This window comes from Buceros rhinoceros, unplaced genomic scaffold, assembly GCF_000710305.1.
Source record: "Buceros rhinoceros silvestris isolate BGI_N320 unplaced genomic scaffold, ASM71030v1 scaffold18373, whole genome shotgun sequence".
Taxonomy (NCBI): domain Eukaryota; kingdom Metazoa; phylum Chordata; class Aves; order Bucerotiformes; family Bucerotidae; genus Buceros; species Buceros rhinoceros.
The window spans coordinates 62,144-83,916 of record NW_010403533.1 but is presented as its reverse complement, the minus strand read 5'-3'; the positions used below and the strand labels follow the sequence as shown (position 1 = coordinate 83,916).

The 21,773-nt window shown below is 38.8% G+C and overlaps 1 protein-coding gene across 1 annotated transcript in view; it reads left to right on the top strand.

The window, feature by feature from the left end:
- Positions 1–503: 503 nt before the first annotated feature.
- The window catches only part of CNKSR2 (connector enhancer of kinase suppressor of Ras 2), a gene marked incomplete at its 3' end in the record, with an annotated part of 55,021 nt that continues 33,751 nt past the window's right edge, over positions 504–21,773 (top strand). Inside the window, exons 1-6 of the mRNA XM_010133055.1 lie at positions 504–534; positions 1,507–1,547; positions 3,046–3,179; positions 6,916–7,127; positions 10,989–11,078; positions 12,662–12,876. Of these exons, the coding sequence (XP_010131357.1) occupies positions 504–534; positions 1,507–1,547; positions 3,046–3,179; positions 6,916–7,127; positions 10,989–11,078; positions 12,662–12,876 (723 nt within the window). The remainder of the gene's footprint in view (positions 535–1,506; positions 1,548–3,045; positions 3,180–6,915; positions 7,128–10,988; positions 11,079–12,661; positions 12,877–21,773) is intronic.

The following is a 21,773-nucleotide window of genomic DNA, read 5'->3' as shown; positions in this document are numbered from 1 at the left end:
ACTGTATGGAGTTCCCTGTTTTTCTGGTCAGTGTACCTGCATGTGGTCCACTGAGTGGCTGCCACTGAACTGGAGAGATACATGAGCTGCTGGGCGTGCTGGTGCACAGACTGACTGGAACTGAAGGGTTGAGGTCTCTCTACATTGCGGGGCATACATGGCAGGCCGTGTTCCAAAGGCTCTTTTCTCAGCCACTGGGGCCTGAAGACTTACAGTTCTTTAGAAGATGAAAACTGAACTCCTACAGCACAAGGTAGCAGTTAAAGCAATGCTATCAGTGTGTTGAACTACTACCAGGAGAGACCATTTAAATGGGTTTTTTGCCATGTAGCAGTTCTTACTGTGCTACCGATTTACTGGTGATGAGGTGATGAATACGTATTTTTTTTAAAAGTGAGCTATTTTAAAATCTGGAGTTCACTTTTTTTATTTTTAAATTTTTTTCCTAGTTACGCAGCTTTCCTGTTTTTATGGAAATAAGCTGGAGAGTTGATTTTGGCGTTATGACCTTGCTGAGCCAAAAGATGAACCAAAGTATGCGTGATGAGCTGTCAGTGATGAGCTGTGTATTAGTAGAGACTGGTGAAGTGTGAAGTTACCCGGTAGAATCCTTGGACTTTAGCAAAACCTCTTTTTCAGAAAACAGCTGGTATAATTAGTATTTAAATAGTCAAGCTCCAGGTATTCTAGGCTTTAACACAAGGGAAATTCTTTACCTTGCCCTCTACCCCAACAGCAGCTGGTCAGGACCACCAGAGGCTAATCAACCTGTTGTAAGTCCAGATCATTGTTGTGCTTGAGCATGATTTTACTTATGTGACATAAACCATAAACTACTGATTGTCACTAGTCTAGTCTTTAGGGCACGCTTTCCTCTTACCTACCTATTCATACAGTAAAGGGCTGTCTGATTCCTCAGAGTGGAGAAGAGCAGATCCATCTACCCAGCTTGTCTTCCTCTCGGCGCTCCCGCCAGTATAAGCCAAGAACAACAACAGCCTGGACTTAACAAGTGTTCTTTTGGCTTACCATGATAATTCTGCGAGCTGCTTAGCATGACACAAAGTGTACTTGTCGTAGAAGTGCAAGGGATCAGAAGGAAATAACCAGTCTTGTATTAGTAAGTGGTTCAAGAACATCTTGACACTGTGGCTACAGTGTCGCAGATGAAGTTTTTAAGGATTACATTTGTATTTCTTTGAAAGAAGAGGTGGTTCTGTTTTTTTGTTGGTTTGGGGTTTGCTTTTTTCTCTTTGTTTTTGGTTTTTTTTATCCAGTTTTGCACCAACTTTATTCTTCTTTTTTCAGACTTCTGTCTTGTATTTAATGGTTGTAAAGTCTTTCACCTGTCTGGTTTTGTTTGTGTGTCTTTCTCCCTCTCTTCCTACGAACACTTCATTGCACTCTTGCATTGGGCTGCCTATAGAATAGTCAGGTTAACCCTAATGAGTAAGAAAAGGAGTTAGCAGTATCACTGTTTACAGGACATAGTTTTCTAACACTCAGAAAGAGAAAACCTGTGTCAGTTTATACCTGTTGCTCTACAGGTGAACTTGCAAAATTTTAACAAGAAAATTTTAAGCACACGTTTTATTATGTTTGAGATAAGTAACATGTAGCAGCTCTGTTCCAAAACCAAGGCAGTAACTGGGGACTTTGCTGGATAAGCATAAATTTGAACGGCTCATTGCTAGCTTGTAGAAGGCCAACACTTTGAAAAAGTTCCTGCTGTTGAACTCCTGGGGTTTTCTGCAGTATAGGCATAATGCTATAGTGTTAAGATCGATATCTAGAAAATGAGAAATGGTTATTCTGCACAAGAACGCCCTGTTGATCTGTCATAAATTATTCTTAATAGTGCTGGCAGAAGGGTTTTTCTATGCATCCATTCAGTCAGAATTGAGAGCTTCTCTGTTGTCAATACAATATGAAATGTTTGTGTCCTTCAGTAGTTATTTAGATCAGAAATTATCGGTATGGTGAACTCTCTTTAATCCCAGCACTTCTTTCTTCAAGGATTTCACTTCCAGAAATACGGAGGGGAAAGAACTCTTTCAAAGGAAAACTCAGCATTTGTTTAATATTAGATTCATTTTATGGCATATGAAGATGCTATTGTGCTGGTTTTCTTCTGCTTGAGTTTAGCTGTCACACAAACAAAGCAACGTAAGGCTTTTGTTATTATGCAGATATTTTAAGTAAACTAAAGCAATCCAAGTTTTCTGCATCTGTACAGAGACTGTTAGAAAATCTTGCTATAATTTCCAGCCCTACAGTGGTTTAATAAAGTCTTCAAATGGTTGGTCACTATTCAGCTAGCCCAAGGTAGTTGAGGAAGAAAAAGGAGTGCCTAAGTCATCATGAGAGAGATGTGATTCAGAGGAAGGATCCTCTCTGGACTGGAATGATGGCTAGACTGCATGATTATTCTGCAAGGAGTGTATGATTTATTTACCTGTGAGTAGATGTTAGTTTGTGAGGAGTGTGCCCAGGGGAGTGAGGAAGAATGATAATCTCCAGTTTATTCTGTCTTGCAGTGTGTGTTCTGAGAAAGCACTACCTGATTTTACAACATCTGCAGACATAAACTGAAGCTTTTGCAGTTAATTCTTAAGCTGTAGAGCAGATGGGGGAAGATGACATTCAATTTAATGCCTACATATGCACCTTTTACTGTAAACACTAGACTTTTTCTTTACACTGTTAGTTTAAGGAATTTGCTGGATTCTGTATGTTATTTACTCATTAGGTTTTCACCAGTGGCTCTTCTGATTACTGTTTTTATGGTCATCGACAATAATCTTGACATGCAAAAGGGAAAACTATGTAATCAGAGGAGTAAATTTTATAAGCACAATACATGCCCGTTCACAGATCTGTCTCCTTAGCGTGAGTGTTTTTACAGTCAGTTTAGAAGCGCACAAAACATTAGAACTGTTAGTTATTTCTTTAACTTCCTGAGCTATAGAATGTTTATAGCTTTTCCAAATAAGAATGTGTAATATATAAGGATAATCTTGATTATTTCTCTCTCTTTTGAACCAGCCTCTTATTCCTAGAAGTCCTACAAGCAGTGTTGCTACACCATCCAGCACTATCAGCACACCTACAAAAAGAGACAGCTCTGCCCTTCAAGATCTCTACATACCCCCTCCTCCAACAGAACCTTATGTTCCAAGGTAAAAATGATCATTTCAGGTACCATTCAGTGTAAAATATAGTTATAAATTAACTGACCATTCTGTTCCTAACTATTTGTCAGCTTACGCTGCAGGGTCAGGCTGATGATGCTTCATTTTTGCAGGTGAACTGGTTATTAAGGGTAGGTAAGCTGAATCAGACCCCCAATGATCTGAATCAGTGTCTTGTGTGCAAAACAGACAGTAGCCCTTAGGAAAGAGGTTTCAGGACCTTGTTTTCTCAAATATGGGATCATCTGTGGTCTGTAACAATCTCATCCTATTTCAGAAGAGCAAAAATATCTGAAATCCTGCATCTATAACTCAGAAAAGTCTTTGTAGGTGTCCCCTTGCCTAATAACCATGATGCAAAAAGAGAGGCTGAACTAAAGCAAAAAACATTCAACTTCAGCAAGAATGCTGCTTTGTTCTGCCATAGTGTTTACTTTTTTAGATATATTGATTTGCTAGTGTTAGAGCAGATTTCAGCGCTGCGTGGTAGTGTGGCCATTCTCTAGATTCTGCAGTGACCGTACTGTTTCCTGTCACTGTGTCTGCTACTCTGACTTGCCACCTGGAACAGGCATTTTCATCTCTCCCAGCTCTGTGGGCTTGCTGAGCCAGAAAAGAAGCAGATTCATCACCCTGTCCCCACATGACCTCACATGATTCAATATAATTCTGTGATGTACACAGATGTTGCTTTTCTAAAAGTCTGAGAGAACCATGGCCTATAAATAATACGGAAGTAGCTACGCGGAGATCTAGGGATGTACTCAAGAGGAGTCAGTATTTTTGCAGCTTCCGTATTCCTAGATGTACATCCAGTCAATGTCTTTTTAAGTTACTGCTGGCTTTTCTTTAGGTAACTTTCTTGCAAAGATTGTAAGGACAGCATCTCCTTTCTTGTAGCTGAATTTTTCTTCGACTTTATTCTCAGTAAATCTTCCAGCCAATTAATGAGAAGTATAACCTGATACTGATGAAGCTTTCCTGGGAGTTATCCAAAAGTGAGGTATATGGCAAGTCAAATTGCCTACTGGGGAGGAGGAGTTGTGATTCGACGATAATTTTTTACTCTTCAGAGATATGAAAAGCCTTCCAGGGCGGAAGAGTGACTTTCCACTGCGTGATTTAGATGATGTTACAAGCCTTTTCTGAAGCCATAAGCTGAGTCCTGTGTTCCTTCTTCATCCCTGCCTTCTCTGTTACCTGGCTTGGTTTTTATTTCTCATAATAAATGGCAATAAAATTGCCATTTTATTTCAAATGTGACACGTATAATGCAGTTGAACTTGCTAACACAATTGTTCTAGTATCTTGTCCTAAAACGCCAAACAGAATACATAGTCTAGTTCACAATTTTTTTCCTTCTAATTAAATTAAAACATTGTCAGTCATGACACTTGAATTGCTAATAGGGACTGAATGTGTCTTTTAACTTTCTGACATGGTTTTCAGAAAATCCACAGGAAAAAAAAAATCGAGTATTTAATTCTAACTCATTAACATTAAAAAACTGCAAAAAAAAAACCCCGAACCAAAACATAGTCTTAGGTTTCTCTTTGATTGCAGCAGTTATATGGCAAAGAGCTGTTGCTCCTGTACTATCTTAAAAGAAGTAGTGCCTTTGTGCTGCTACTGGTACCATTTACAACCACAAAAATGCTTCTACTTGGTAAGAAATGCACCCCGTTCTTCTAAGTATTTTAAGAGAACGTTCACTGTTTGGCAGTTTTTGATTCTGCTATAGAAATTGAGATCTTCAAAATGCATTTTATTTATTCATAGTATTTCTTAAATCGTGATGATAATGCAGTGGTCTGGACCAATTCTGATTAAATTTTATATTAGTAAAAGCTGATCTCATGGAGAGATTAAGCTGTGTACATTTCAGTTGGTTTTATTTTTTTTATCAGCTTATTCCTAATGGACTATACTTAATTTCACATACCTGTCACAGAATGTGCAGTCTTTCTGAATAATCTGATTTGGCATTTTATCAGGGGGGTTTTGTGCACGATTAACTATATTTAAGCGTGTCTTCATTTTGGGTATATCAAACTGTTCAGCATCTGTTTATCAGTTTGTTGTTGCCATTCCAAGGGAAACAAACTGATCAACCAAACCCTCCTTTTGTTACTGCTATAGAATAGAAGACTTGGTATTTTGATGTAAATTGTAAAACCCTGAAGCCATGCTGCCTTGGTGACAATACCCACAGACAATACAGCTGCCAACGTAAGCGCACATGGATAGCATAAAAAAGAGGCACTGCCACTTTCTGTGTGCCAGTTACTTAGAAATGCCTGCTCAGATTTGTCGGATACCTTTGGGGGTGAGAACTGAAGCCCTCATCTCCAGAGGGCTGTGGTAAAGGGTGTTTGCCTGGTGGCTCTGTGCTTCCGTCCGTGCTCACAGTAAAGATCTCTCTGGCTCAGGGTGCCCTCCTTGTCATGGAGGCTGCCGTGTTTCAGTCCCTGATGGTAGCCACAGCATTGATTGGCCAGATGCCCATCAGTGTCCATCGTGTTTCCTACGAGGGCCCCCGACACTGTCACCGCAGAAGGTCTTTCCGTGACTGGAGATGAGTTCACAGCCGCACTGGGGCTGCACCAGCACCCATTGCTAAGCCAACACCATCCCTACTCTGGGAGAGCAGCCTGGCAAAGCGAGTGTAGGGGTCAGTGGGGTTTGTGATGCTGCACTGTTGGAGCCAAGACAGGACGGTCCTTTCTCATCCTCCGTGCCTGCCTGGATCCCACGTGGAGGCTTTGATTCATCCTCAGATGGAGTCTTGGATGCCAAGGGAAGTATGGGTCAGCGTGCAGGCCAGCTTGGAAGTCACATGGCAGTCCAGAGGTGCTAAAGCACTCTAACAAGGGCATGAAGCCCCAGCTCCTCTCTTGGCTGCCTCTCGTGCATCTTGCTGCTCAGAAATTACCGTCTTGATTAGGTCTTTTGGAGGCATCTCCAAGCACAGTCCTACCAGCAGGTTTACTGAGACCTGCTTCATCTAGTGCAAAGAGAGGGCTCCTACCGCAGGTAGAGCTCGCTGCCTTGTTTGATGCCTTTGAATAGTTCTCATTTTCAGAGAATGGGTTGGGGGCGTAAGGGACGAGAAAACCATCATCTTTAGGGATCTGTACACAAACTACAAAGTGTGTGCTTTGCAGTGCATTACTGTTCTGGGATAGCAGCTCACGATCAGATGCCCCATACCCCATTTGACACTGCATGGAGGCACCTGTACAACATCTGGGCCTGAATGGATGGTGTGAATCCATGACTGTATGTCATTGATCCCTGGTTCTTCTTGCTCTTGGATAGCCATGTAGCCATGTGTTAAAACTATTTGATGTATTTAAAAATGCAAGTATAAAAAAAGTAAGGTCAACATTATTCCTCTGCCCTATATCGCAAAATGCAAGGTAGATTCAAAAAACCAAGAAAAAAAAGAGGAGCTGCATGTCAGCTGTATTTCTGTGATTCATTTCAAGGGAAACCAGTAGGGTGGATGCATTCTGTAAATGAACTGAATAAGCAGAGATATGTGAGATAACTGACACATACCTGCATACATATGCATATGTGATGTGTGATCCTGATGTTGGTTGACAGCATTTGTTTCCAGCTTGTATGAAATCTTGACGTATTCCTATGCTTATTGAAGTATTCACAGTAAAAAAAAAAAGTATTATCCCAATATATTAAAAACCTCTCTTGTTCACTAAAGGGATGAAAAGGGAAATCTCCCATGCGATGATGTTGGCAGACACATAGTGGGCAAGCCAGTTCACACAGGATCCGAATCTCCAAACTCATTTCTTGACCAGGAATATCGGAAACGCTTTAATGTGGTTGAAGAAGATGCAGTTTTATACTGCTATGAATATGAGAAAGGAAGAACAAGTGGTCCTGGAAGGAGAGAGAGCACACCAACATATGGTAAGGCATGGATCTAGTAAGGATAATCACCATTTGTTGATTTTAGGATTTTTGTGCATCTGCTTTTGGTTTTAATCATGAGAATATCTTTGGTGGCCATTGATTTTGCTAAGAATTCTGTCCTACTTTAGTCCAATTTCAACCTTCAAGCCTGTTCTGTGCAAGAAGGTATGAGTTACTTACTATGACAGGGAGGGCAAGTCTATCTTTATATTGCTGATTTTTCTGAATATAAGCTCTATAATTATCAGCTTAATTTTCCAAATTATGCTTCAGTATCAGATAGTTTAAAAAAAGGCAGAAAACCATGTATTTTTACTAAAAATATAGGATGGAATTGTTCTCTCAATCTAAAGTGGAGACTTGCATGGGTTTAGGATTTCAGCACTAGAAAAATTAACCCAGATATAATAGTTTTAAAGATCAAAACCACTTCAGATTTACCAAGAGGTGACATGCTACTTTCATGCTGCAATGCTCTCTAAAACCCTTTGATTTTTTTTTTTTTTTTTTTTTTTGTCCCAGAAATAAAGCATGACTGATGATAGTATGCTTTTTCGGTAATACTATCTTAACTTCCTGTAACTTCCTATATGGGAAGTGATGACTCCCTATATATTGCAGTTCCTCTTTGTTAGAGGTTATATATTGTCTAAGGAAGAATTTGACATGTAAACACACACGTGTATTCATGCTACTTCCATATCAGGGATTTTGACTTATTTAGGGTGAGAACTTGGAAACAATTTCTGGTGAGAGTTTTGCTCATCAAAACTTTATGCTCCAGGTCATTTTCCCTTTGAATGGGTTGGAGCTCTTCCTTCAGCTAGTGTTGGAACTTGTTTCAGCTTTGGACTGAGAGAATTGGTTTTCTGTAGCCAAGTATAAAATTGTGCAGTCACAGAGTAGTTAGTATGTAGAAGAAAATTACGAGGAAATCTCATGATTAAAAAAGATACTTTGACCACTATGATGTTAGCTGAGCACACACTTGAATATTTTTTCACTGTACTTGCTATATTATTTTGGTTTTTAAACTGAGCACAAGCTGTGTATTGGAGTTATTACAGTAATTCTGACATCATACCCATTTCAGAATAAGATAGTCATCATTTATGATGGTGTGTAGATTTAGTACATCAAGCAGCCAAGGTCCAAAATCACCTGGGAACCTTGATATAAATTGAGCTTTAGCTGTGTAAAGTATCCTCAGGGCCTGAAGCAATGTCCTTGCATGGCATTTTCCTAAATGCACCCTTTCTGCACAATTACACCATCTTACTGCGAAATCCCCATTATCCTTTTGATTTCAAAGTGTTTTCAGGTGTTTTCTAACCACGCCATACTGTACAAATTAACTGCTATGTTTTCGAAGTGGATATATCCGTTTTATTACTCCAATATTTCAGCTATTACAATGGGTGGATGCTTTCAGTTCCATTAACAGAGAAATATTCTCTGTTCCAGATGTTACACCACCACACTGGTGGTCTAGAGTGAAGAACACATTTCTTCTTCAAGGATGTCTGAATCCATTATTTTGTTACAGGATGGCTTTTTTAGTTTTGTTTGTGGTTTTTTTTCCTGTTAGCAGAAAGTGTGTAAGTACACGGATCAAAGACTGCACTGAAAATCAGTCACTCTTTAACACATTTGTTATACAGTCTTTCATGTTTGATCTCACTTTTCTTTTTTAATGAATTCACACCATGGAGTCCACTTTCATTTAAGTGTATTTTCTAAAAATATTACCATTTCAGCATTAAATTCTGAAGTTTCCCACATGGCATTTGTTAGCATAAGATTTGTGCTAGGCATGACCTTAGGATTTCACAGATATATTGAAAATTACAATAACACTCTTCTGGCTTATGATGACCCATTAAAGAAGGTCAAACAGAGCTCCAAGGCATAGAGAAATAGTTGTTTTCAACATGTACTCATCATTAATTATGTAGAGGTGTTAATTTTTTTTTTTTTTAATATTTCCCAGTCCTCCTTCAGAAGAAGTTCGTTATTGGAATCCTTCAACATTCTTTGACATTGTTAACATAATGATTTCTCTTTCATGCTCTTACTGGCCCACAGATGTTGTATAATTGTTGCTAACTGGCCTTGGAAAGCTTCGGTTCACATCCCAAGGTAGAAATTTTGCTAAGTATAGTCACCAGGGAGAACAGATTTAGGAAATCAGTGGGGTTAACAAGAGGAAGATTAGCAGAGGTAGCAGGCAAATGAAACTTGAGTTTAAGGAAAGAAACAAATTTGGTCATTGCAGTTTCACTGCCAGGTACAAAACCTGTGCACTTTGGACAGCTAGAGCTTGCGTAGGAGTATTGTTATGGCTGTAGCTTTTGGTAACAATCAGACTTTATATGGTCTTGTAGCTTTTTGATCTTTGTAAGTGTGTAATCAATAAGATACTGTAGTTACGCCTCTCAAAGAAGAGAAGGTTGTATTTCTAGAAAAAGTAACTCTTGCAAGTTACTTCTGATCAAGTAAACGTGAGCCGAATGCATCCTCACTCCGCAGATGACTTCTTGACTGTGTGCTTTAAATCTTGACAGCTTCAATCGGACTTAAATGTGTCCATAAATAGTAAAACAAATTCTAAATAAAATATATACGTTGTTTTTCCTGAGCAATGATGTATTGCTAACCTCATCCTGTGGTCTGTGTAGAACATACACCTTTTTTTTTTTAATTATTGTTATTTTTTTTTAAAAAGACACTACAATCTTTTACCATTATGCTGCCTGGATGGTATTGGTGTCTTTCCCATGGATGCTATATTCAGTATGTAGGTAGACCTGTTTGAATAAAAATGTCTTTCTTTTCCACTGTATCATGGATTTAACCTCAGAAATGTGGAGTGAGACTAATCACCTTTATTTAGGCGTTTTCTACTAAAATAACTAACAAGACTTCTGAAGTGTGTTTTGTTTTGTTTTGTTTTTAATTCTGCTGCTTTTAAAAACAAATTATTTTCCTACTTCTCAGTTTTGTGACCAGTAGATTGATTCAAAGAAGAGCGAGGGCTGCCGTTGTTGTGAAAACAGTTTGTTTTCAGTCTGCCAGATATTGTGCCCTATGCTATGCTACTCTGTGTTTTATATCAGTACACTATTTAATTTGTTAAAAACTTCAGACCACTTTAGTAACCCCACTAAGTTGCATGGCACACTTTCACTGAATTTGTGGAATCATTAAGCAGAAATCATAATTCACAACATCTTTAAAAAACAATTTAGAAGCTTCCAAGTGAAAATTTAATAGTCTTCAGCTTATCTGTCTCTTGCTGTATGAAATCAACGCGAATTTACCAGTAGTAATGTACTTTGCTTTCTGTGGATGAAATGCTATGAAAGAAATGACATGCAGAGCTTTCCCGCTTCCTTTCTTATTCAGTCGCTGATGGATTCTTTAAGCACACCAGCAACGATGCTGTTTGTGTAGTGATGTGGACGTGTTTCTGTTACCAACAATTCCGACAGGCCTTAAAACAGTTCTCTCTATGTGTATGCCAGGGCCTTCCAGATTAATAAGTAGGTATTTTTCAGTGAAAACTAAAGTAATTTGAATGCATTTGTCAGTCTTAAATGGCAGTCAGCTGATGATTTTGTAGGGTACTGGATTTATTTTCTAAACTTAAAAAAATCCATTAAATACTTAGCTGCTTCTTGTCTGTTAAAGAAAACAGAACTCCTACCTTAACCTTGTTTTCAGAGGTGATGCTGGATCCTCTTTCATAAGCAACCCTATAGAATAGCAGCTTAGCACATAATTCGTTCGTTCTTCTAAAGAATGTTAGTTTAATGCTGCCTTATGGTGCATGATCTCAATTTTTTCCTCTGTTTCCAGGGAAACTAAGACCTATTTCTATGCCAGTAGAGTATAACTGGGTGGGGGATTATGAAGACCCCAATAAAATAAAAAGAGATAGTAGGAGAGGTAAGTGATCTGAACACACATCTTGTACAAGGCATTATGGATTTAATCATGCTTTAAGCTATATATTTCAACCTCATTTTGCTGCTTGCTTAGATTTTTTATTTTTTTTGGACCTTTTGGGTTCTTTAATTATGTACACTCAATTTTTTGTAGAGCCTCTATTAAGATTGAGAAGGTTGCTCAGCTAGGCAAAAGAAAATCTCCACTGCAAAGCCCTGCAGTTTGGCTTAACTTAGTATTGGCATTTCATTGATTCAGCTGTATTATCCAGTCCTCTAGTATTATACAATTATGGTTATTCCTGATAAATATTAGTACACTTAAATGACAATTATGTATCACATTTCTCTGTCTTCATGAGTTCTTTTTGAATGAAAATCAGTCTAGAGAGCATGGGATTCACCTCAAAATCATCAAGAATAAGTTCTTAAAAATTCTGGTTTGTGAGGCTCGGATAAGTAACTTCAGATACAAAATGATAACCTCTGAGATGGCTATTAACATCCAGGAACAACATGTTTCAGTAATGCTAGATATTTCTATAAAAATACTATCTAAATGTTCAATAGGGATCACAAAAAAAGGAAACACTGTTAGACATTATTAGGAAAAGAATACAAGACAAATTAAGAAGTATTCTTATGCTGCTGTGTAAGTTCTTGCTCATGCTGGATGTGTGTCAGTTCCGGTCTCTTCATTCTTAAGAAAAATAGAGTAGAACTGAAGAAGGCTTAGGAGATCACAAAAATGATCAGGTGTATGGAGTGGCTTCCAAACCAGGGTCAGTTCAGTATGCTGGCCATCATCAGTTTGAGAGAGTCTAGGCAGGACGTAATAAAGGTTTATAAAATCTTATGTGGAATGATTTTAAGGAAATAGGTTAATCACTGTGTTTTCTGAAACAAGAGATATCAAATGTCTCCATCGAGTGCTGGTTAAAAAGAGCTGGTTCCTTGTGCAGTTTGGGTTCGAGCTAAGGAACCTCTTGCCACAGGAAGCTGTGGATACTAAAAGTTCAAATTAATACAAGGAAAGACCAGACAAGTTCGTGAAAGACAAATCTACTGAGGTTTCCTAAATTCACAAACATTGCTTCTGACTCAGGTTGTCCCTGAGCTACAAGCTAGTAGATGCTGGAAGAGTATTTGGGGAGAGTATGGATGATACGGTGAATGATCTCAAATGAACGTTCAAATCACATTACTTTTAAATGTATGGCACCACAGTCATTTGTCTTCATTAGGATCGTGTTTAAAAAAAAAAAAGATTACTGATATGTTCGTAAGTGTATCATTGCTCATTTTTTTAAAAACTCCAAGACCAAATTTATTGATGTGTGGCAATTCTTTTATATTCTGTTCCTTTTATTGTCAAGGATACCAGAAAACAGCAAGAACCATTAATTTTCCCTTCCAAAAGATTATTTTCTTACTAACTCCAGACCAAAGGAGCAAATGGGTTTTGTTAATGAAGTCCTGAGTTAAAATTGACGGTAGATGTTAGCAAGTGTATTATATATTTCGGAGGCAGAATTAACATATGACAAGTCACAATGATATTTTGCATTGCTTTTCTTTCAACAGAAAATTCCTTGCTTCGCTATATGAGCAATGAGAAAATAGGTCAAGAAGACTACATGTTTCAAAGGAATAGCAAAAAGGATACTGGGAAGAAGTCCAAAAAGAAGGGAGACAAGAGTAGTAGTCCAAGTCATTACTCGCTGTTGCCTAGTTTACAGATGGAGTCGTTGAGACAAGAAGTCATGGGCACACCTGGACCAGAAACTGCTTTGTACCACGTGAGTAAAAATGGCATTAACAAAAGTTGTTGCTCTGTGCTTGTGATGAGAGACTGTCTGGTTTTTATAGTGGTGCTGAAACCTTTTTCAGACTGCTGTTGTTGCACTGATTCCTTCTAACAATAACTAAATCTCAAAGAACTATTTTAGAATTCATTATTTTGCTGTTACGAATGTGGGTCGGATGCCAGGGTTTTATTCTCCTTTAACTAGAAGATGTCATGTTTGAAATGGAGTGCGGTATCTCTGCCTTAACTTTCTTGCCGCTGATGGAAAGGGAAGAAGCAGCAGTTTTCAGACTGGCTAGAAACCTTATTTCCAGCATCTTTGTCACTGCAATATGCTAAGTCTTATCACACAACCCCATTACTACCGGCACTTTAAAGGCATGATAACAGCAGGAAAACATGTGGGAGGCATTTGTTTTTCTTTTGAGGTAAGGGGAGCCCTAATGCATGTAACTGTTTTTTAGCATATAGCCCTCAATAACTCAAGTAAACATGAAGAAGGGGATTCTGCCGAATAGGATGTAAAAGAAAAATTGCAGTAAATTGCTGGTTATAAATGTGTCGAGAAAACAGGGCTAGGAGATCCCAACATTTTTTTACGATACCGCATTCAACTCATAAAGTAAAGATGTCTTGTAGAGAAATATACCCACAGTAACTGTACAGCAAAACAATAGAACTAACTGGAATTATCTTCATATACTAACAAAGAGTATGTGATTTAGATTACCAGTGTGCAGAGAAGATGGCAAAGTGGGCTTGTCAGGAAGTCTGCTGTGAAAAACTGGCAAGGTGGATCCTTATTGAACCTTTCAGAGACAACTAACTTTGTTTCCTGTTGTAAAATGTCACTACAGATTATGGCATTATAATTGGTATAGATGAAACTAACGGAGTCTTTTCATCCTTTTACACCATCTGAGCGCTTGGTCCACTGGCTTCTAAAATTCCTTTGCATGCTGCAGTGCATAGGTGAATCTGATAGATTTCAGAGATGTCATTCAGTATTAAAAGTAAATGCTTGTGGTGCACTTTAATTAAATCAGGTCACCAGGTTAAAGAACCGTTATTCCCTTTCTTTTTCACTTGTAGTAATTTACGTACGATGATAAACATTTTTTCTGACATTATTTCCAACTTTAGCGTATGCTCTTCTTCCAAGTTGGAAATCTGATAGTGGGAAGATCTCCATTTGCAAAGGCAAACTGATATGTAGTGTTTCTCTAATACAGGAAGACAAGGAGGTTGTAAGCGTCCTCAAACTGTCCTCTTTGTAACGTCTGCAGTCTTTCCTAGAGGGAATCTCATCAGTGCAGGAGCCCTTGAAATCAAATATTTACAGAACAGAGAAGCTATTTGTTCTTTACAGAGTAGAAACCTTCCATTACACAACGTGGTAAATTTGCAACACTTCCCATGTATTGAGGGAATAGTCACCTCTCAATAATGTTTCTTTGTTAGTATGCACTAAATTCCCCATACTGTGCAGTCAGAAATGCTTTTTTTTAAGGTGCTATCACTATTTTTTTCCTTAGTTTCCTCTGTTACCCATTATGTCTAGTTTCCAAGTTGTGTATGTCATGAAAACACCCGCAAGACGGAAAGCAGTTGTAAATTTAAACAAAATGGGTTTTATTGGTTCCCTTAACAGGTTCAGGGACGTCAGTTCAGGGATTTCTACACAACACGGTCACTTACACAAACCAAGAGACTTACACTGAGGAAAGGTGGATTTCATAAGCACACCAGCCCCAACTGAAATCCAAATACCTCCCCCTTAGCAATGCAAACAGAGAGCTGCTTACCAAGAGCCTGGGAGGGACGTATTCCCAATGGCACACCTCCACTCTTCAACGGGAGAATCGCTCGCTTAATAATACAGAAAGGGAGTATCTCATCAATATGCTCAGCTGGCGTCCCAGGCTGGGGGGGAGAGGGATGTCTCAATAAAAACCTCAGCCTGGCGTCCCAGAGCTCAAGGGGAGAGATCCTTCTGCCTTAGCTCGTACTCCGAGGAGAGCGAAGAAAAACCTTCTCGCCATCTTCTCCGATGAGACCCCCTTTATACCTGATGGAAATGTGTATTGTAGTCGTTATCAGGAAACGAGGCAGGATGTAGTTTCCAACGGAGCTCAGACTTGTAGGCATCATCTCCCCAGGGGAGCAGAGCTCCTTCTTTGGTGCAGGCTGGGTGCACAGGCTCCAGGACGGAGGTGGGGGTTGATTTCAGATGCTTACCGGGGCTTCTGCAGGCCCTGCCGTTTGCATCAAACAAAAGGGGTGCTTACACTGCCACAGGGTACAAAAATACATGATGTACACATGGACCCCCAGGTGAGCTGAGCTCCTTCTTTGGTGCAGGCTGGGTGCACAGGCTCCAGGACTGAGGTGGGGGTTGATTTCAGATGCTTACCGGGGCTTCTGCAGGCCCTGCCGTTTGCATCAAACAAAAGGGGTGCTTACACTGCCACAGGGTACAAAAATACATGATGTACACATGGACTGGAAGATCCTTCAGAATTCTGATGTGGAAGTTAATGAGCAACAGCAAACTTAGAACTGTCAGCCAGCATTTTTCATGTGCTTTGGATATCCATCCACAAAGCACCTGAACTGTTAACACCACAAATTCCACCAGTGTCTGGTAATCCTTTTTGTGAGTCACTACCAGTAAAGGCTGTCTCTCTCTATAATGTGTCACCGGTTGGCACTGAGGCGGGCCAATCATGGGACAAATTCTCTCTCCAATCAGCCCTCCACCCATTCCAGGAGTAAGGGTTAAGAAGAGAGATAAGAGGAAAAAAAATAGTAGGCTTCTGTTAGGTTTAGGAAAGTAAAATGGTTTTAATTGCAATAGAAAGATACAATATGCAGAAAACAAATAAGACATTAACAAGTGTGTATATATATATATGTATATATATAGGATCAGGGATTTGGTGTGGTGAGGGTTAAACCTCAAGTGAAGAGAGCAAGACGATAAGGAAAAAATCAAACCTACCAGTCAGTTAATGGCACGTGGCGCAGTGGCACCGCAGTGCTGATCGGCAGGTCCTAGCGCGGGCGAGAAAGGGGGGTGGCAGCCGGTCAGGGCAGCAGGGTGGAAAAGGCACACGGTTTCTTTCTGCACACCATTCCTAAAGAAACTGCATCCTGCCAACTCCACAGCCAGAGAGATGTGCTGCTGTGCAGGGGAGGAATGCCCTAACCGGGTTTGTTTCATATGTCCATCAAAACAAAACAGCCCTGTTTATCTTAAGCCAGGACAAATGCCATTAAATCTCAGCATCTCTTTGGAAGTGTAGTGGGAGCTTATTTATATAAATAAATAAAGCTTATTCATTCTTCAGAATATGAACCAGTATTGATCTGCTAACTGGCTTTGAAGCAAAATCCATGAATTAATCAGAAAGATTTAGACGTTGATTTGTGCCTGGGGGAACGGAACAAAGCCCTTCACCAAGAAATGGGAGCCCTCTGCAGCCGAGTATTGCTGGTCCTGTTGCTGGAAGCCACCTGGCTGCCACGGTGCAGTACAACACCGTTCCCTTTTTGTGGTGATGACACCCAACCACACTGGCCTATGAAACCCTAATCGAGTTCGCAGATGGGCTAAATGTCTTTGCCACATAGCAGAGACAGGTTTGTAATAAATTGAACAGAACTTTTCTTAAAATCTTAAATAAACAGTGTAGTGAGTAACAGTGAGCAGTTAAAAAAAAAAGCAAAAACAGATAAAACACAAGGAACTCATAGCTGACTGCAGTACAATTGTGTTACACTATAGATAACAAATAAGACAATGAAAACAGAGTTTATGCTTAAATTCCGTCTTAAAGATTACTGAAAAGTGGCTGTCCTGTTAGAAAATACGGGTTTTTTACAAGCATCAGCTACCTAGTTTTCACGGAGACTGGAGTATCTGTAAATGGGAGCCTCTGTTTGAGCATGAGTTCAGTGCAGAGGAATAGTGGTAACTACGCTAATAGTAGTGAAAGAGACTTGAGGGTTTGGGTTGGGTTGGGTTTGGGGTTTGGTTTTGTTGTTTGGTTGGTTGGTTTTTTTAAGAAGTTGATTTTTTTCAGTGTACTAGAATATCGGATGAAGAGAGAATAGTGGTGACACTCTGCACTGCACACCACAAGCCGGTGGGTTTTCCTGAAATGCGGCTCCTACCAGGTGGCAGTAGTTGAAGTTGTATCTATAGTCCTCACTTGTTCGTATTAGGTCCTAGTACTCGAGAAGGCTCCACCAGGCTTCTTAAGTAGCTCCAATCCCTGGTTACTCTTGTTGTTAGAAGTTTTTGCCTCTTAGCATGTGTTTACTTGGCTTCTGTGTCCAAACTTTATTATAAATGTTCCTTTATCCTCTAGCTTTAAAGGCCTTTTGTTACCAAAATGTGCTCCCAATATAGGAATTTACAGGTTATCATCAAATCACTTTGTAGTCTTCTCTTGCTTAAAAGAAATAGACTGGGCATCCTGGGTTTGACATCACAGAGTGTGTTTTCATTTCCTTTCGTTATTGTCAATATTCTCTCAACTCCTCAAATTCCAAAGTGTCCTAAGTATCCTTCCTGAAGAATGCATGCCAGAATGGGGCATCAATTTCCAGGAGCTGGACAGAAAGATAATGTCACCTTTCTATTCCTCTTTGGTACCTCTCTTTATCAGTATTTAAAGGAGTGCTTACCCATTTGAACCATAGACTTGGAGTGGGAGTACGTTTATTACTTGGGTTTGGTTTTATTTTTTCTCTAATGTCACTTTTCCAAATCACTGTTTTGCAAGGCTGGTATTCCCAACCTAATAATTTATATCTTGCATTCTTTGTTCTTGAATATCTTACACTGAGTATGGTTGGCCGTGTTGGAACATAGGATTTCTTGGGTATGTTTGAACTCTTAAGTGTGAAGTATGAGAAAGTAAGAGCTCCGGGCCCTCAAATAGTGCCCCCGTGATTCCCAAGTCCAAAACATGGAGTGTTGAACCTCCAGGCATCCGGGGTCTGCTGTGGAATGGAACTACGGAAGCCCTTGTTTTGAAATTATCTTTTTAATGTGCATATTCTGTGAAAGAGAAAAAACTCTGCACTTTTTCTTTCTCCTGTGTTTTCTGAATTCCCTGGAACAGAATGCTGCTCACTCAGCGTTGAGATCTCATGTCATTCAGTGGGCTTCGATTCTGTGTTACCTTTATTCAGTGACATTTTCAATTTTTTTTGAGTCCACTAATACAAATGTTAAATGGTTTTGGACTAAGGATGCATCCCACTAGTTAAATATGAACTTCCCTTACAATTCCAGGCCTCTTTCCTTTTGAATTTTGCATCCATTGACATGTGCAAGTTGATTACCTTTAGACTGTGGAAGGTTTTTCTGCAGAAAACCAACTTTTATAATTTTGCTGTCTTTAACTCTTTCTTCTCCTGCTTTTATACATGGCTCTATAGAAAAGAAAAATTTTTGATTAAATAACTACGCTGATTAATTAAATTATCATTGAAATGGTATGGGTTTGCCCTGTAAAGAAAGTAGATGATGTTAAAAAATTATCATGGTAATTCAGAAGTGGGTGATTGTTATTTATTTGCTAAAAGTTATTTTGAAAAATGTCAGGAGGTTCAAATAGTTATATTCTGAAGTGATTCAAGAATGTGGCAGTCTAGCATTTTCTTGACTCTCAGTATACTAAATTTGGATAAAATCGCTGTTTTTAACAATTTTGTTTATATCATTGACCTGCCATTACAATAAAAAACTGTGTGATCAAGGGAGCATTTCAGTTATGTCCTTGAAAAGTGAACAGCATTCACTTGTGTCCACTGAACAAAACTGATGTGATAGTTAATATAATAGCAAAAGAAAAACTAATTTATGTCTATGAATTAATCATCTCTTGTATCCACTTATGATCTTTCTCTAATCCTCACATACAAAGTCTCTTCACCACTTCGCTTTGTTTTATTTACCATTCCAGAAAGTGTTTCCAGCACGTGTTGATTTCTAGCCAAGTTACTGGTTTTGCATTCTATTTTCCTTCCTCAGTATTGCAAAAGAAATACCAACAAAATGTTTTTATTAAGCCAAGGCAAACTGTTGGCGATGTTGCGAATCTGGTGTTGAAGCAGGTGTTCAGTGTGATTTATTACTGTAGATATAAAATTGTGCAGTTAAAAGAGTCTCGAATCTTTGGGGCACAAGAGATGAAAGCTGTGACACATGATTATAGTTTTTTAAGTTCATTATGTTATTCCATATAGGAACTTCCTTGGGACATTGTGCTTTGTTTTCATTGCAGAAAATTAATGTGGTTATTTAGGAGGGAGATAGTGTCATAAGTCAAAAGAAGTTCCACATTGTGTTAGTAATAATCTGCTGCTATCTGGATCAATAGAACTTTCCCTTCGTCTAGAAACAGCATTGCGAGGGGAAGAAAAGGTTGCAGCCCACTTTCTATAGGAGTTATGCGAGGAAAAGCAGCCTTGCTTACAAACTGTTTCCAAACCTACACCAATAAATTTTTATTATTGACCTTGTTCCTTCTCCCTTGCTGCCTCCTATCCCTTTGCCTTTTCGAATGTATGCTCACTTGTTCAAATACCTAATGACTTGTTCATCGTAGGAAAAGTGACAGTAAAGTGACAGCTTTTTACTTTGCTGATAACCAGCCTATTTAAAATTGTTGAATTAATTATAGTAATTTTCTTGGCCATTTTAGTTGCATTTGAAAATAAAGTAAGTTTAGTAGCAAGATGTACCATATAAAGTTCATGCATCTGGGACAGATGAATCAGGAACAGCTACAGAAGGGAAATGAAGGATTTGTTCCGTAGAGATCTTGCTGAACCTGCGCGTGTAGATACGTATACATACACTATCTTTAATGTTCCAGTTTTACTTTAAATAAGGGAGGAATAAAATGAAAGACATCAGTTGGAGGGGGTTTTGCTGCAAATTCAAGAAAGTTGGTGCCCTTCTGGCAAATTTATTTTTTTCCTCTTTAGCAAGGTGTTTATCCGTGTGGTTGGGAGTATAGCTCGGTGACTCTCCACTCACATAATTAATTTGAGTACTTGCTGCAATAAGCGCCTACGAAGACTCAAGCACTCACCTTTGTGCTCTGCCAGTGAGGACACTGAGGCAACAACGACGGGATATTTGGCCGAGGTTACAATTTCACTAGCCTATCGCCCAGTTCTTGTGAGGCTGCCGTACTGGTTCAGCTTAGGAGGTTTGCTCAGCAGAGCTGGTGGGTCTGCGTTGGTCTGGGCATGCAAAGTTCAGTTGGTTGCAATGGTGGTCTTGTTGAGCATACTGTAAGAGAAGAAGTTGTGCTTGTGGACCTGTTGCAAAAATTGAAAGGAGACGGTAACTTTTAAGAAAAAGGACTTTTCTACTTAAAGTGTTCATATTTCCAGATATTTCTTGCTTCCCACCCAGCCCTTCCGAGAAAAATGCGGGAAAATGCTTTTAAAAAGTTCAATTCCAAATGTATGGTTTTGAGTGTTCTCAATGCAGAGAAGAATTTACCGAAAGCTCATGATTTTAAAAACTTTAAAGTTTAACTCTGCTTAAATGGTTGATTTTTCTCTTACTCCTCCTATTCATCTCTGCAGAAAGACTGAAAGGAAGGAGAAAGAGAAGTTACTGGAATACGAAGTACCTACCTTTTAATGACAATTCCTGAATCAAATACGCGTGTATTTATGAAACCTTAGTGCTCAGGAACTAGCATTTGAGAAAGTAGAGAACATATGCACATTAGCTTACTAATAAACTTATGCACAAGCTACCCATCTATTTTTTGCAAAAATCTTCTGAATAGAAATGGCATCTAATAAGCACTCTACACTGGAGAACTATTTACCAAAAGAAAACCCCAAACCTCCCCACTGAAAACATAGCAGTTTATTACAATCGTAAGCATCACAGTATTTGAAGAATTTCTGTTTGGTGGATTTTTGTGGTGGATTTTTTAATTAGACAAAATAAATTCGTAGAGAAAAAAAATTGAAAAGTAATTGCACAGATTTTAAGTAGGTGTCTGAAATCTAGAATGTTATTGTACCATTGCAACAGATGGAGTCGGTACATTTTCTTCTTCAAAACGTTTGAAGTCCATCTATGGCAGTATTTAAATATCAAGGCTTCCTTTTCCTCTTTTCTCTCCCTGTTTTCACAATTGTCGATAGTTAGACTTGTAATTACTATAGAATAAAAGTCTAGTAGTTGATATCAAAGTCCAGTTTAATTTAAATTAATAGTGAAAAATATCTTCCATAAGTATTTTCAAAATCTTCTAATCTTTGAATTCGTAGTGCTTCTTCTCTGTGGTCTTTCGTATTCATTTAAATATTTGTATTAAAATAATACTGAAGCTTCAGAATGATTACAGACTTACAATCATCAATCATCAGCAGAGGAAACTTTAAACTCCTTCTTGAAAACGTGTTTGTAAGAAATACTTAATTTAAAAGTTACGCTTGTTTTAACATTAAAAAGCATTCCCAGCTAAGAAACTGCACTCAATTTCAAATAAATGTCCAGAAATTCAATCAACATGATGAAGAATTTTTTAAATATTTCTTAATTGTGAAAAATTTCAGTCTATTACCACAGTAAGAAAGGATTTAAAAGCTCATTTTTCTGCTACTTTGTTGTGAATTAGCCCTTTACAGTCTAAATATAATTGTGCATGCACTAGGTGCCACTGTCAAGGTAGGAGAACACAAGCCTCAACTGGAAGTAGCACATACGCTGTTGAATTTCCGCAAGTGGAACGATGGCCATTTTGCACAGTGTCTAGCCTTTTCAAAAATAGCTCTCTTAGACTGGGCTCCAAGTAGATTCCAGGTGCCTCAGTAGAACAAGGCTAATAGTCTGAACCG